At 37.5% G+C, this 16,715-nt stretch overlaps 1 protein-coding gene across 1 annotated transcript; it reads right to left on the reverse strand.

The window, feature by feature from the left end:
- Positions 1 to 373: 373 nt before the first annotated feature.
- On the reverse strand, positions 374 to 16,591 carry LOC139131686 (Na(+)/dicarboxylate cotransporter 3-like). Its single transcript, XM_070697856.1, has 14 exons — positions 15,753 to 16,591; positions 12,153 to 12,261; positions 11,712 to 11,868; positions 11,072 to 11,261; positions 10,637 to 10,722; positions 8,367 to 8,543; positions 7,659 to 7,790; positions 6,019 to 6,150; positions 5,648 to 5,752; positions 4,979 to 5,064; positions 4,457 to 4,569; positions 3,709 to 3,873; positions 1,584 to 1,718; positions 374 to 1,400 (listed from the first exon to the last, which is right to left on the reverse strand). The coding sequence occupies exons 1-14, from the start codon at positions 15,858 to 15,860 to the stop codon at positions 1,260 to 1,262; spliced, it is 1,836 nt and encodes a 611-aa protein (XP_070553957.1). The 5' UTR covers positions 15,861 to 16,591; the 3' UTR covers positions 374 to 1,259.
- Positions 16,592 to 16,715: the final 124 nt, after the last annotated feature.

The following is a 16,715-nucleotide window of genomic DNA, read 5'->3' on the forward strand; positions in this document are numbered from 1 at the left end:
AGTCGTAAGGGAAGAACCAGTTGATTTCGGGGGGGTGGTGGGGGAAATCGGTACGGCAGCAATTTTTTCGTCACTGTGACGGCGGGTTTATTTTTTCATTTGTCAGTCCTGCATCAAATTATTTTTTGTATGCAGAAGCAATGCAATTCTACTTGAACATTTTTTTCATTGTACCGAAACTTGTACCGAACGTTTATTTTTCAGAATAAGTGAAAATATAATAACTTTTTTCCATAGTGGTAATGGTCTCAGACAAAACGTAAGGTAAAGAAAGTACAAATTGAGTGAAAAACACAAGTTTTGCCGAATATTGCTGTAATAAAGCTGTAATAAAGCTAGAAGAATTTGATCAAAGGCAATTACACTTGGTATGTAAGGTGTGGATACAATGACAGCAGTCAAAGAAATTTAATATTTTCTATTTTGGTTGATTACATATTTGTATACTTAATGACCTTTGGAATTAATCTGTGGTGAATATTGTTTGTGATATTGATCATAACAATTTCGATGAAGTTGCAAACATATGGCAAACGTTGCAATTCACAGACAACTGCAACATATACTGAAACACGGGAGCATGTTCAGTTCATATCTGGTTTACAAAGTGTATCAGGAAAACTGCGCACCGGCAAAGATTCTCAGATGAAAAGTATGAATTAAATATTTTTTCTTCGACAAAACTAGCGAAAAACATACTAGCTCAGCCATTTGTCTTTGTTTATGACAACCAACATAATATTAACACTCCATTACAAAGGCAGTAACCAACATGTGCTTGAACGTAATTTTCAGAGGAACGCTTTCAGAAATCTCGGCTGAAAGTAAATTACATTTATACAATGCTAATCAACTCCTCCAAATTTTGAAGCCTGTACTGTAAATTGTAGAATTGCAAATCTTGTTTATCTATTATACTAGGATTTATCTCAAAAAAGGTCTGCCGTATTAATCTGTCTCATTGGTTTGTCTACTCATTACTATCTATTATTCTTGCATTCATGACGAAAAATTAAAAAAAATTATATATAATGTTAGTAATGTTTGGTAGCGTCCAAAATGTTTGTTCTTTAGTATCGTTGGCGTGATTTACAACCCGGTATCCATTCGAGACAGTGTTCTAGTTGGAGAAAAAACAGAATGTCCTTATGTTTAACGGTTGAAGGCGACCATATATAGAAGATAAACTTCTTCGTTTTGAAGACGTCATCACATTTTGCCGTTCGATTTCTGGATCATTAACGACACTTTTTGGATCATCATGGACTTGACATTGTGCTATTGTCAGGCAGGGCCCAGGAAGGTATTGTGTCAAAATCGAAAATGACGTAGCCGTAGGTGTTGGTGAACAGATTTAGGAAAAACAAGCATATGATGTTCATTAGCCATCCAGCCTTGATCTGTAAGGTAAAATAAACACAATCCAAAATGAATAATTAGGTTAACGAGAGAAATTTCATAGTCACCATTTCACAGTCATCATTTCAAACTTCATATAATAATAGTCATACAAATCGCCAGGTTTCAGGTATTGACTGTCAGACAGAATGCCATCACTGCCTGGAGCGTGGCTTGGCACCTACCATGTCACCCATCCTAACGCCAGCTGTGTAGGCCAACATGAACGGCATCCCTGAGATCGGGAGCATGAAGGTAAGATTTGCGGAGAAGACGCTGGGTATTATGTAGTACAGGGGATTCATCGACGTTGCACTTGCCTGCAAGAGACGATAACTACTTTTTAAAATTGGAAACCAACATTGAATTTGAAGGCTTTGATGGACAAGTATGACAAATCGCCGTGGCATGACACCTGTATGCACTTTGACCCAAGCAAGTCAGTGGTCATGCTGCGGAATGGGAGGGTTTGTGAAACGTCCCATTTATGACCAATATACAGGGAATTTATTAGCCACACACGATAAAATGTATTTATCATTATAACTGCTCTAAAAGTTAAACATAGGGCCAAAGTCCCTGAAGCTACTATAGACATGGATACAAAATTAAGTATTTCCTGACTGTATGAATTATCTCACTTAGGTCATCCTAGGGACTTGTAAACCAAATATTAAAGCTGTCTGACCAGCGGTTTTGAAAGAACAAGCAACTCAACAGTTGACAGAGCTCTGCTGTGTTATATAGAGAATAACATTTTGTGACACATGTATTGATGAAGAAGGTGGATATCGTTGATTAACATTGTAAGTGAGTTCTGTTGAATAAGCTGAGACTGTACATACTCAGAGAAAGCACACTGAAGAGACAAATGTTTGAAACTTAAGAAGTTCAAGGTCATCAAAAGCATTATAAGGAATCATGTAACTTTCATTGCACTGTTTACACAGATTGCATAATTGCTATAAATAGCACATGAGGAATCTTACAGCCCAGCTTTACCATAAAAACCCTATCACTTTGACCACTCTTTTAATTGACCACTCTATTTTTTTCCTCAAAAAGTAATTTATTTTATCCTTACCAAGTCAACCACAAATGGAAATTAGAACTTTCTCTATCTCTATCTCTATTGACTATTGACTATTTTTAGCAATTTCTTTTAGATAACATACAGGGCACAATAAATGGCGGTTCAGAATATGTCAAAGTTGGGATTCAGGAAAGTTGCCTTTACATGTTTTAATCCTCCAAGATGGTAAGCATTTCACTATGAACTGTCAAAAAAGTTGAACTTTCTGATAATTCTACACTAAAATTATTTTGGCTTTGATGATTTCCTAATTAATTCAATTATTTAAAATCATAATTATTTTTCCTGGGTGAATTGATAGGGTTTATACAGTACAAGAATTACATACAATGTAAGTCAAATTTTGACCAAAATGACAAAAAAATTCCTTAAAATACACATTTGCATATTTCATCACAATTTGAACAAATCTGAGTTGGGTTACCCCTAGCGACCTGTATACCAAATAACAAAGCTGTCTGACCAGCGGTTATGAAGAAGAAGATTTTTTACCAAAAACACCTTTTTTGGCATTAATTTGCCTATTTTCAACAATATCAAAAAATTAAAAAAATAGTTTCTCAAAATCATATTTTTCATCTACACAGCGAATATCAATCAGTAAGTACTGCGGTTCTCAAGATATTTGAGTGGACGGACGCCTCACAAACGGACATACATACATACATACATACATACATACAGACTGACGCCGGACGGATACCCATCCCAATAGCTTCTATAGACTATAGTCTAAAGTAGCTAAAACGGTTATGTCACTCTTTCCTCTCAAACAAAGATACACACAATAATGGAAACTAAAAGTGATTATTAAATAATTAATGACAGAATTTATATGAATAGCGCTGATCGCAAATGACGTAATTTTTTTCTTTCATTGATGCAAAAATAAATATATATGTCGGATTGTCCGCATTTTCCGAGAGAAACCTGCTAGTGTTACACTGGGCACTACAACTCACAAGAATTTGTGGCTCAGACTACAAGCTGCAACAACTAGCCGCGCATGCAGCAACAAACTTTTGTCCGAATTTCAGGCAGCGATGTCCGATGTCGCGCGCGTACAGTCAGTAACAAACCTGAAATCGCGATCAACGCTATTGTTGGCATATCAGAAACTAAGTAAATAATTTTATTGTGCATGGATTCATCAGCGTATGTAAATGGGACGTATTAGTGTATGTAATAAATGTACAATGATTTTGTAAATTACTTACCAGCGACGCAAGTATTGGCATCATCACTATGACAACCTGTATATTCCCCATGAGCTCCGTTGTAATGGCCAATACCACGGTCAAAACCAAGACAATAACCCAGGGCTCTTGATCGGCGACGCGGTCTCGGAAATACTCATCGATGGCTTTAGAAATGCCAGAATTCTTTGAAATAAATAAATAAACACATTGCTATCAGTCATGTGCCCATTTCCAACCTCCAAAAGTTTCTGATAGTGTGGTGGTACTTACAGGTTTAGGGTGCCTGGAACAGAACTGCTGCAGTAAAATAAATATCCATTGTGTCTCTCGGAATTTTTCTGATCAACCACTTGTGGGGGTTCATTTCAAAGCTCTTGGTGTAAAAAACTTTTGACAGTCTTAGTTTTTTGAAAATCGAAAATTGTATTTTTTCTCCATAGAGTTAGCGTAACACTGGGGGCGGCCATTTTGAATATCAGATATTGGTAAATCGTGGGTAATTTGTTTCTCTAGTACCAAAATTTGCACGTTGACCCCAAATTTTCATTCCTGATTCCTTGAGGAAAGTTTGAGCAAAAGTTTAAGTCTTTCATTTTCGAGGCGCATACTACCTTAAATATTTCATCTTAAACAGAAGAGCGTCTCTCGCCTCTCCAATTGTGTTTGACAATATGCAGACTGTAATCATCGTTAAAGCTTCATCATTGTTGCCACTGATTGATTTCATGATTGTAAATACAGCAAAACTATGGCTAGTATCGCTTACCTGGATAGCCTCTGCCAGTGCGAAGTATCCACCTGTAATCAAAAGGAGTCCCCACGGAAGTTTCCTGGACACATAATCCCACGTCAGCACGGTTTTTGGTTTCCGTGTACTACCTACCAACAACAAGGCAATTGTGTGTCATTTAAATCCCTATAGGGCTACTACGGATGGAAAATTAGATCTTGAGAAAGGAGAAGAAATACTGAGGGAAACTCAAAACACCAGTTTGCTTTTGCAGATAAATTCACATGATTCGAAGCTTACAGAAATATAAGCTTGCAGCAATATGGTGACACCTGTCTCTTCTCGAACAACTGTCAAATCCTGGGGCATTGAACACATGTCTGTCCTGCTTTTAATGCATTTACTGCTGGTATATCTGTAGGACAAAGTCTTTCTTGATCTAAGGAGATTTGCTCAAGAGCCAAGAAAAATAAATCTCAGTCGAACAGGTACCAGAAACACTTTTACCAATTGGCCAGAGGCAAAGAGTTGTTAAATTTCAGATCCATCTTGACTTACTAGGGGTACGACAGTTTGGCTTCTCTTCTTGGATGATGAAGAAAAGCATTGCTATTCCACATGTTATGCATGTATTACTTGTATATCTGCAAGAGAAAGCAAGAGCATGAGTTGCATACGCAAATACATACTGTACCAATTGTTAAGACTTTTTCTCTCATATACCAATTGTTTTGAACTCTGCTGGTGGAAGTTCTTGCAATATGCATTGTTCATTCATCAATGCTTGCTATTTAAACATTTCCAGATGACGATATAGATGCGACCATAAAGCAATGCGTTACGTTACGTTAGCTTCATTTCATGATGCCAATAGCAGTGGTAGAAGTAGCAGTAGGGGCAAAGAGTACGAGGATACCCGCCTTATCTATTCTTTGAATCAAGTAGACAGTAAAAGTAACAATAATTATCATTATCATTTATAGCGGTTACATTCCCACGCTTTTACAAACGATGACACGGTTAGTTATGCAGCCCAGCGATTTCGATGACTTGTGTTTTACTTTGCAACTTCGATTCTATCATAGACACTCGAGTTTTTCTCGAGGGTCTATGATTCTATCAAAAGCATACTGATTTTGTTTCCAGGATCGATAAGACGACCTTGAAAATCGCAAAATGCTCTATGTGGCAGTTATTCTAGTTATTCTAGTACTATTGACAACATACCCTTTTGGGAAAAGCGTCTTCCATCCTTTCATGAATTTCAGGTCACCAAAAAATAACAGTACAACGTATGACAGTACGAGAAAGATGGTAACAGCTTCTGACCACCTGCATCAGAGATAAATCGTCATATTCATAAATAAGTAAATACGGCATAATAGTTAAGTAAAGGTAGAGTGACTGCCTTTGCACATTTCTCCTGAATGAAAGCAGGCTATTCTGATACAAAGGATCTAGAACTCTTTAGATATGCAAAACCATTTTGTTTACATAACGATATTTTCAGAAGCAAAATAAGATAATTCTTAAAGGACTTGTGGCCAATCCATGTCTTCATAAACATTTTATGTGCACCCAAGTACAAATCTACTTACTTTAAATCTCCCAACTTTGCATATTCTCGCCTTATGTAAACTTTTACATGATCCTTTGTGTTGGTCGACTTGTTGGGTTCATTCTTCTGGGGAGCAGCACTTTCAACGGAACTGCTATCTCCTCTACTTTTCCTGAAGAAAATCATAATTTGAGATCAGTTCACATTTACTGGCTTAGGCCTTTTTCATCCAACCTGGGCATTTCCCCTGTCCTCAATGGCAGTTATCATTACCTCAGAGCATCCTCAAATTTTATCTGCAGACTTGCTGGTCTTATAACAGGAGTGAGCATAGCAGCATAGTATGTCATATTAAGAATGGGCATTTCGCCCGGTGTCTTTGACTGCCATCTTCGTTTTGGGAATAGCTGTTGTACGTTGTTGGTTCAAATGCAATCGAGAATTTATCAAATTAACAGGGTGTAGCTTAGGCCCCTGGGTTGGCGTAGACAGTGTAGTTTTACTGCTCAGCTTCTTTTTGCCTTGCGCTGGTCAAGCCATTGAAGGCACATATGCATCAGACAAATACAACAGCTATGCTCTGTGAGCGAGGATCTGCTGGAAGAGCTGAGTACCTGAGATGGCCCATGAAAACAAGCAACTATAGTGATTCTGATGATAAAAACAAGCGTCTTCGCTCCATCTTCATGTTCTACCATTTTCATGTTGATATATGGACAAAGTTCAGACCTTGTTGTGCTGGGACATTCTCAAAAACAACCTTTTTGCCCTTAGTTTCCTTTGACTTACTGGCAGAAGAAAACCAATGCTTATAATAGCATGTATTGTGACTCATCTCTCTCTCTCTCTCTCTCTCTCTCTCTCTCTCTCTCTCTCTCTCTCTCTCTCTCTGTCTGTCTCTCTCTCTGTCTCTCTCTCTCTCTCCTCTCTCTCTCTCTCTCTCTCTCTCTCTCTCTCTCTCTCTCTCTCTCTCTCTCTCTCTCTCTCTCTCTCTCTCTCTCTCTCTCTCTCTGTATATTTCTGCCTGGGATGTCACTGTATTCTACCGGGTATCAATCAAGGTTTTAACCTTGTTATAAATCTTTCCACAGGATTTGTTCAACTTGTTTCAATTTATTCAATTGTGCTGTAATCTATTTCATCAGTGATGGTTACAACCTAATGCGCAGTCCTATAAAGTACTTACTCAAGCAAATAAATAAATAAATAAATAAATACATACATCTATATATATATATATATATATATATATATATATATATATATATATATATATATGTATGTATGTATGTATATATGTATATGTATATATATTATATTATATATATGTATATAATATATTTATATTTAATTTGATTTCAAAAGCAAAGGGGCGTTGTGGGATATACAGAGCAAAAAAAACGTACTGTATTAGGATCAACTTGACAGTGTGATTGTTTCTGACATGACGCAACCGCTTTCATCTTCACAAAAGTTCGAGTACCCAACTCCGTTGTAAAGAATGCAACTTCAAGTGCTAGAAATCCAAGCTCAATATTTTTACTTTTGCAAAGTGCATTGGCAGTTTATGATTATTGTTACATTGTTGCCTATTATTAATAACATTTTCATATAATATGTTTAATAAATTCTTATAGTTAACTAAAGTGGCATTAAAATTGTAATTATCCGTAGCCTCACCTCATTTTCTTCATCTTTCGACTCATGATAAACGCCATCCAGACATAGGCGCACAGTAAGGAGGCCAGCTGTAGGGGAAAGCCGAACTGGATCCATAAATCGAATTCTACTACACTGCTTGGGCCGTAAATCCTAAACAGGGAAAGAAAAGCAAATATAATCCAGTTTATTACTGTAGTTGGTATAGTTGAGATTAGATTTTCAGTCTATGTTCTCAGTTTAGTATGTATTTCACTGCAGTTAATCAAGTTGCATGTGAGTAATTTGCTTTTTCACTTTACGGGCACACCTTCGTGGTCACCATTTTTTTGATCGTCGTTTCTGCCCCCTCTCACTACATACATACATGCATACATACATACATACATACATACATACATACATACATACATACATACATACATACATACATACATGCATGCATGCATGCATGCTGCATGCATGCATGCATGCATGCATGCATACATACATACATACATACATACATACATGCATACATACATACATACATACATACATACATACATACATACATACATACATACATACATACATACATACATACATACATACATACATACATACATACATACATACATACATACATACATACATACATACATACATACATACATACATTTACTACAAGTATGTGTGTGCACGTACACGCATATGTATGTCTTATACATATAGTACTGACCTACCTACCTCATTAACTGCGCATTGGCAATGATAGGTACTATAGTTCCTATCATTGTCGCTGAACCTCCGATGGTATTACCATATGCTATGCTCAGTAACAGACACCTGGTTAAGGCAGATTTCTTATTCACATCATTTCCATCAGTGCCGTTGTCATTATCTTCTTCTGTGGCATCGAAATCCCTGTAAGGTATGTTTAACGTTTTTAGTTTGTCAATGGGTTATTTAATTTCATATCACGAACTTCAAGGTATCGGATTTTGGTATTTTGGAGTAACAAATCTGCCTGTAAAAGGGGGGGGGGTCGAGTTCGACAAAATGTTTACATTTTAAAATGGTGTCAAATTATCACAAACTTTTAACTCGGAATAGAACTTATTTCGTATCTATGAGACAGAAATTTTACTATCGGTTGCAATATAACAATTCATAATTCCTCTGCTTGTTTTCCATCTCAGCTATCTTATATCAGTCACGCTGCCTGTTGAGAAACCTCTCAATCTCATAGTGCTCAACCGATACTATTTGCTCGCTCCTAATTGTAACTTAATCTGCTAGATTGACGACGCTCTGAGGTACATTATGAATATTATCAAATAGCTAAACCGGCCTATCTGACATCGACACGTGGCATTTTCGAATTTCTACATATCTTAACTATTACTATTGCAACAAAATGAGAAGTCTCACAAACGGTAGGTACATTCTGTAGGGGTCTAGTCAACTCGGCTAAAAGCCATTCTGCCTAAAATCAACTCTGTCGGAACGCACATTTTCATAACGTGTCGTTTTTCACTGCCGGCACCATTTGTATTTCTGTTTCGCCATACATCAGCAAGAAATTGTCCGCTCTGGCACACACGACACCGGACAAGCCAAGAAGTTATCGCCGATAAGAAACTTCCAAGCCATAGAAGATGTTCGACAGCAACGATATTGCTGCAAGGAAACTTCTGAGAACGTGGAAGCTTTGAAAGGAAACGCATTAAATTTGTCAGCCGAAACTAAATTCATAGAAAACTGTTGACAAGCGCTATATTTGCGTTAGCTTATTTCAGACAAACAAAGAGGTAGTCTATATATGTGGGTTTGATTTTGTGGAAACTCAGCCATCCGTCGTTAGGAATAAGCAATATGCCAATTCATGTCAGTTTTTTATCGAGTTGTCATTTATACTAGCAAGATATAATGCACATGCTTTGAATTGTTGGAAAAGATACATACTTTTTGTTATATTCTGATGGAAAATATCAAAAAGAATTGCAATGGTAACTGATCGTTTTCTTCATCAATGACGTCCCCAGCAGGATTGTGTTATGATTTTTATGTGTAGTCCTTTAAGTTTACTTTGGATCATGCAGTATTATTATTATGCATTATTATACACCTACTGCCGTAACCTATGGGAGTTTGACCGTCCAATAACTTTCCGTATTTTGTATAGTACGCGGAGTCCCGAATACGGGAGACGCGCGACGCGCCTGTAGCAATTTTATTTCAACAATCGCTTGCGTTCCACTCATATCGCGCGTGCCGCATCCCTCAAAATTTACCACAGAATTAGTTTATACGGACGATTAATGGAGGGAGGTGTATAATAATACACAAAATACGGCCCTGTATGGACTCGGGCTCAGTGAGTGACGTATTGGACTCGCCTACGGCTCATCCAATACGTCACTCACTGAGCCCTCGTCCATACAGGGCCGTATTTTGTGAATAACCCTATAATATTGTTGGGTTCTGTCATATTATAACATTTACCTCCAACCATATCGGTAATATGCATCTCAAGATTCACTGATTGGCGACTTTTGGTCTATATTTACACACACACACAAACAAACAAACAAACACAAATATAAATGTAAGCAACTGCTCGTCATTGTGGAAACGCTGACTATCAATTTGTAGCAGTAGGTGTGTTTGGTAGGTTATCAACTTTTGATGCTCATGCCACGATCAGAGGGTTGAATTTTCCAATGCCAGATAAGTAATGTACAATAATATAATATCATTCTTTAACATTTTCAAACTAAATCCTAATGATAGAAAATCCGTACTTTGTGATCATTGTTCACGGGTTAAGGAGCAAACTCTCCGTAGACGAGTATGGGTCGAGCAGATATTTGCTTATTAGGTTTGCTTTAGACCCGGTCAGGTTTAGGACGAGTTTGTTTTCGGCAGCATTGACTTTTTGCAGGGTTAGCTTTAGGCCGAGTTGACTGTCTGACCCGGTTTTATACGGGAACAAACTTTCAAAAGGGAATATTAACTTTAGAATATTGACGGAACTTCCGGTAGCGAAGACGGCTGGGTCTTTTTTAACATCTCCGAGTTCCTTCACCTCAGGCTCTGTATCCTGTGTTAAAAAAGTACAATAACATCTTATTCGCGTTACATAAGGGCAGAAAAACACTTTGTATATGTCATTTAATCAATAAGTTTAAAACACACCGTGCGTCAGAAATATATACATGTAAGTAAATAGAGAGGTTGAAAGGTGGGTAGGTCGTTATTATGTACTACCTGCGTACTTAGTACGTGAGTGTTGTGTATATGTATATGTGTGTACATATGTACCAGTATGTATGTTTTCAGACGTCTTTTTATTGATCAAGTGGTCAACAAACGTCGGTGCCTCCATGAATCCGTCCGTTATTTTATTATCTCTGACTCTCATAATCTTCGAGTGATATTATAATGTTTACCTCAGTCCCTTCACCCTGATACTGCGCATTTGTATATCCTGTTAACTTGCTTGTCCTGAACGGTCGGCCGAGTTGACGATCTAGCTGTTCTCCCAAGGCTACTCCAATTGGCATCATCATGCTAACCATCGCTGTGTTTGGTAGCCACATCGACAAGAATCCACTGATTAAAAAGATACCAAAGAGAATTCTGCAAAGAAATGAAAATAAAAAAGTATGCGTACACTGAGTACGGTGGCCTTTAAGTTCTAAGTGACAGTTGATAATGTTTTAGCCAAGATGACCCATTTCAGTGATTTTACATCTCAATTTTTACATACATACACACATACATACATACATGCATACATACATACATTACATACATACATACATACATACATACATACATACATACATACATACATACATACATACATACATACATACATACATACATACATACATACATACATACATACATACATACATACATACATACATACATACATACATACATACATACATACATACATACATACATACAGACAGACAGACAGACAGACAGACAGACAGACAGACAGACAGACAGATACTAGCCAATCGGGCACGAAACTAGTTTAATCGTAGATGTTATTAAACAAAAGCGCTCATCCCATACCCATACGGACTTGATCCGAATACCAACAGGCTACGCAGAACAATTCTCTTGTGCAGATCTGTACGTTCAACCGCTGTCGAAATAGTCAAGACTCCGATGACGAACAAGAGTTGGTCGGTGAAGTAAGCCTTGCCAAGTGTGGCTGCATCCATGAGCCCTGCGTTAGGTAAGGACATACAAGCTATGCATGAAAATCTTACCTGGAGAATGATGCAATAGATTGAGCGAAATGTGATTATTTCGTAGAGTTTGGCCTTCTCTTGTCATAATTGCCAAGGCTGTTTTGTCAGTAATATGAAATTGCACATCCAACAGTAACATGCTATGAGTAAAGTAAACTTTGGTCATTCACGCATACTAGCCTTCCTTGTAAGTTTGCACACGGTCCGCGGTATCTACTAGAAGTCCTAACGTATCAAAAGCTAATTTATCATTCCTTACCTAGGAGTGGGAACGTCGCAGCCGGTAACAAACCGATCATTGCGAGGGGTATAGCTTCTGTTAGAATATACACCAACATTACAAGGAACATGTAGAGACATTTTGAAGCCTGTGTGCATACCACAAATATAATGTAGTTTTAATATCCGGCAATTTACATTTAAGCTACGGTTAACACGCGGCAGACTGCGCACTTTATCAGTACCTTACAAGCTAAACACACTAACGCGGACATACCATTTGCAAAAATCTACAATGGTTCTGACCTTGTTTGATCAGTGTGGCGTGCTTTTATTTGTTGTTGTCTTTAATTAATAGGGTAGGCTGGTTTGAGTGTCACGCCACAAATACTATGCTTGTTGAACCATAGCCAGTAGAGAAACATACTGTCTACCGTCTATGGTTGAACCCATAACAGTGTGCAGAAGTTTAGTATTGAAGGCGTGGTAATTTTTAGTTTTCTTCCACTTTGCAACTCTTTAATTCTTTCACCTCCATGGTCAGCGGAAAATGTTTCGTTGCAAACCAAGCAAAAGCTTATAAATCTTTATGAAATTCAACCATTGACTGAAATATTGTCGATACATGTAATCTTTTGTTGTACTGTAAACTGAGGTTTACAGTGCCAGGTTCGATGCAATGATATCGTCTTCTGCGTGTATCTCAAGAATTGAGAAACAGACCAAGAATTAACCATATGAAAAATTTCGATATCAGTGTCATAGAGTTTTCATTGAATTATATGCGTTTTCATAATTTTTCAATCTTACCCAACTTTTGAAGTATACCGTAGGGGTAAGGATACTATAAGTATTGATGTTTGCAGAATTTGTACTGATTTCTGTCTGTGTGTTTGTCTATGTGCATCAGCCTCTCTTCTCATCAAATCATCAAATGTTATCAAAAGTTGTCATGTTTAACTCATGCTTTGTTCCATTTTGCTTCTCACTCTTGGGTCTCTCCGCCAGTGTGAGGGGACATTTTGAAACTGAGGAAGAACACACTCTGTTCTTTGTTCTTCAAGTAAACAAATCCTTGTTTCATTTACATATAGCACTCTATTATCAAGACAACAGCTTGTGTAGTCCGATAGGTTCAACCTGTTCAACACGTCCCACGCTAACTTTTTCAGATCAAGTTATAAAATCAATTTCAGTCCGATTCGATAGCAATTAGTTCAAGATTTTCAACCACGTGTAAGGACCTTGAACCCAGCCATAGACATTACCGCATTTGCGGGGAACGGTCATGAAACTTAACCAAAAATTTAAACAGCTAGTTGCGTTGAAGGCACGGTAGACCTGTCAGACAGTTTTACCCTTTGGAAGCCGTGGCGAACAAGTGACCCGAACCAATCACATTTAAAAACGGGCAACGAAGTCTGACAAAGGCAGGTTGCTCTTTCTTTCTCTCGATAAGGCCTTGACCCCCAACGAATGAATGTCCTATCGTAAATGTCATTTGATTCAAAATGACGGAAGTTTGTCTTATAGACCCTCGAGAAAGGGTCTATGTCTTACTTCAGTGTACACAATAGCACAATATATGTCATGAAATGTCACGTACGATTACGTTTTGTCAATTTGTAGAGATCAAATCGGGTTCCCGAAGAACTAATGTTACTAATGCAGAGGCTCTCAGTTACCGACAATGGTCGGTACCGATTTAAAATTTCTTAGACTACGGAGTTTGTCTATTGTCTATAGCCTAGAGACACTGTGAGACCATTTCCTTTCATGAGTGTGGGAAAACTAACTAACAGGCTTACAGCTAAGTGCTCTGTTTTTCATTGAATACAGTGAGTGAGATCAGCACAAACTTGTTTACTACATTGCTAAACCACGGCTTAGGCCAGATAGTTTTAATCGATATTGCTCTTCTGTTTGATGATTTTATAACGTGGCCAGGCCGCTGTAATGGCGTTAAAGTACTAAACGTTGTCGCTACAGATAGATACCTTATTTTCAGCAAGTCATAAAACTATGTTTGGACTCTACATATTGAAATGCATGAGAAAATAAAAATATGGTGTATGGCTTTCAAGTGACTGTCATGAGTGACTGCGTGATACAACAACTTGCGGAGTTTTCATTTATTACAAGGGGAGGGCCAGAGGAAATCAGGCGAGTTCCATCAATTAAAATTTGAGTTTCTCTCATAAATACCCCATCTAAAATGCGACCCTACCCCTTTTCAAAATTACGAAATATTACCTTCCCCCATTCCAAATTTCAATGCTTGAGATTCGTGTATGACCTTGCCAGAAGATTCCATCTTTGCCATATGATCATACCCGTTTGTTTGTGGCCTTATTATTTGCACGTGCGACACATTAATTCTTACTGTCACCGAAAAGATAATACTCGTAATGATTAACCCATATCGAACACATGCCTTCTGTTAAAATATGTGTGTATATATGCCCTTCGCACTCCCACGTATAGCAGACTGAAATTTTTATTGAAATTCTAATATTATAACTTTTATATATGCACTTCTACCCTCGATGATCCAGTCAAGTACATTTATGTCAATAACATAGCATAAATAAGTGAACAGCTAAAACTAGATTACATTTGGGGAACAAAAATTATAATTTTTCTCAATAGACGCCTACGCACAGTGACCTGGCATTTTTGGGTTAAATTTCAATGTCATATTTGTAGAACATATATTTATTTCTAACAACCCTAGCCTAATCAAATACATTCATGTAAAAATCAAGCCTATATAAATACACAGATACAGATAGTTTAACTTGTGCCCCATAGACGCCCATGTATCCAACCCAGATGACATCTTTTGGTGAAATACTATTATCATATCAGTTGTCATAAATGCGCTAGTTTCGCTAGTTTTACATGGTTGAAAATTGACATTATTAACTTTGACAAAAACGTCTCGCACACATATGCACTTTCACTTATCCCGCTCCAGTCCAGTACATTTATATTGCAAATTATTCATGCATAACGGCCAACTTCATACATGTGTGTACGCATGTACGTACGTATGTATGTAACCTTTATTACCTCAAACTTGTGGTGTGTTTGAATGCACATATATCACATGTATGTATGTATGTATGTATGTATGTATGTATGTATGTATGTATGTATGTATGTATGTATGTATGTATGTATGTATGTATGTATGTATGTATGTATGTATGTATGTATGTGTGTGTGTGTGTGTGTGGTGTATGTATGTATGTATGTATGTATGTATGTATGTATGTATTATCTATGTATGTATCTATGTATCTGTATGTATGTATGTATGTATGTATGTATGTATGTATGTATGTATGTATGTATGTATGTATGTATGTATGTTTGTATGTATCTATGTATGTATATATGTATCTATCTATCTATCAATCAATCTATCTATCTATCTATCTATCTATATATCTATCTATCTATCTATCTATCGATGTATGTATCTATGTATCTTATGATCTATGTATCTATTTACGTACGTACGTATGTATGTATTCCCTTGGTCCATCGCTCCTCATGATAAATAAAGCTCCCTACACAGGGTCTCTGACGTAAACACGTAAGGAGTTGGATAATAGAATTGCCAGAATATACTTACAGCGGTCTTGTACACGATAGGAATCGGTGACAGTAGCAGTGGTGTCAGGAGTGTTATGAGTAAATCCCTGTTGACGAGCAACAGTCGACAAGTACGGTTTTGCACCATTTTCACTTCCTTTGTAACGCTACGTACGCCGACTGCCTTCTTAGTATGTGGCGGACACTTGTATGAACACTGACAAACTTATTGTGAACCGAGAAGTTTGTGTCGCATTCGAGAGGAAACTGCCCAGTACCAATAGGGGATTGTGGGTGACTATGCAAATATATGCATTGAAAGCAATCATGTGTGGCACTCAGCTGCACACAAGCCAATTTCGCTGGGTTTTTTTTTTCACAGTGTGCTTTACGTCACAATGTTTCAGGTGACTTGTGCATGACTACCTATGAAACACTATCACATTAATTGTGAAGTGACATTCGCAAGCTTTTCTGCGAAAGAAACAGACATTTTTAAAATGAGTCAGTAAAGTTTGACGAATTTAGTTCAGCGTATGCGATCATCTTTCTTTCTTTTGAATGTTGTGTGTTTTTTTACTGTTGTTGAACAAAGACCGCAACTCCTGAAAGGTATTTATTAGTGACTCGGTTTCCCCAGATTGTCACGCAGGGTCAACAAACAGGAATGCCTCCGAAGGACAATGAGGTAAGGTCAGAGCATATTTATGTCGCTCCGAAACAGTAGTTCAACTCACATGTCGATGAAAGAAGTGTTAGTTGTCGATGAAAGAAGCGTTAGCGCTCCGATAACACTTCACTTTTGCAGTATGGTTGCGTGTCCTGAACGCTCTAAAGCCTTGTGTAGTCGCAAGCTAACGTCATAGAATCTACCCAACTGACAGAGTATATAGTTACAGTCCTACTTAAGTTATGTAGCATTGTAAGTTAACTCAGGTGAGTAACCGCTTACAGATGAATATCTCATAAACAACTGTAGTGCATGTGATCCGGTGTGCAGTTT

This window comes from Ptychodera flava, chromosome 4 (genome assembly GCF_041260155.1).
Source record: "Ptychodera flava strain L36383 chromosome 4, AS_Pfla_20210202, whole genome shotgun sequence".
NCBI lineage: Eukaryota > Metazoa > Hemichordata > Enteropneusta > Ptychoderidae > Ptychodera > Ptychodera flava.

Excerpts from the sequence above, each read along its gene's own strand:
- LOC139131686 (XM_070697856.1), bottom strand. The coding sequence starts at position 15,860 with ATGGTGCAAAACCGTACTTGTCGACTGTTGCTCGTCAACAGGGATTTA. Across the intron at positions 5,753-6,018 it reads GCAAAGTTGGGAGATTTAAA|GTGGTCAGAAGCTGTTACCA; the intron begins GTAAGTAGATTT and ends TCTCTGATGCAG. Across the intron at positions 3,874-4,456 it reads CACTGGCAGAGGCTATCCAG|AATTCTGGCATTTCTAAAGC; the intron begins GTAAGCGATACT and ends TTTATTTCAAAG.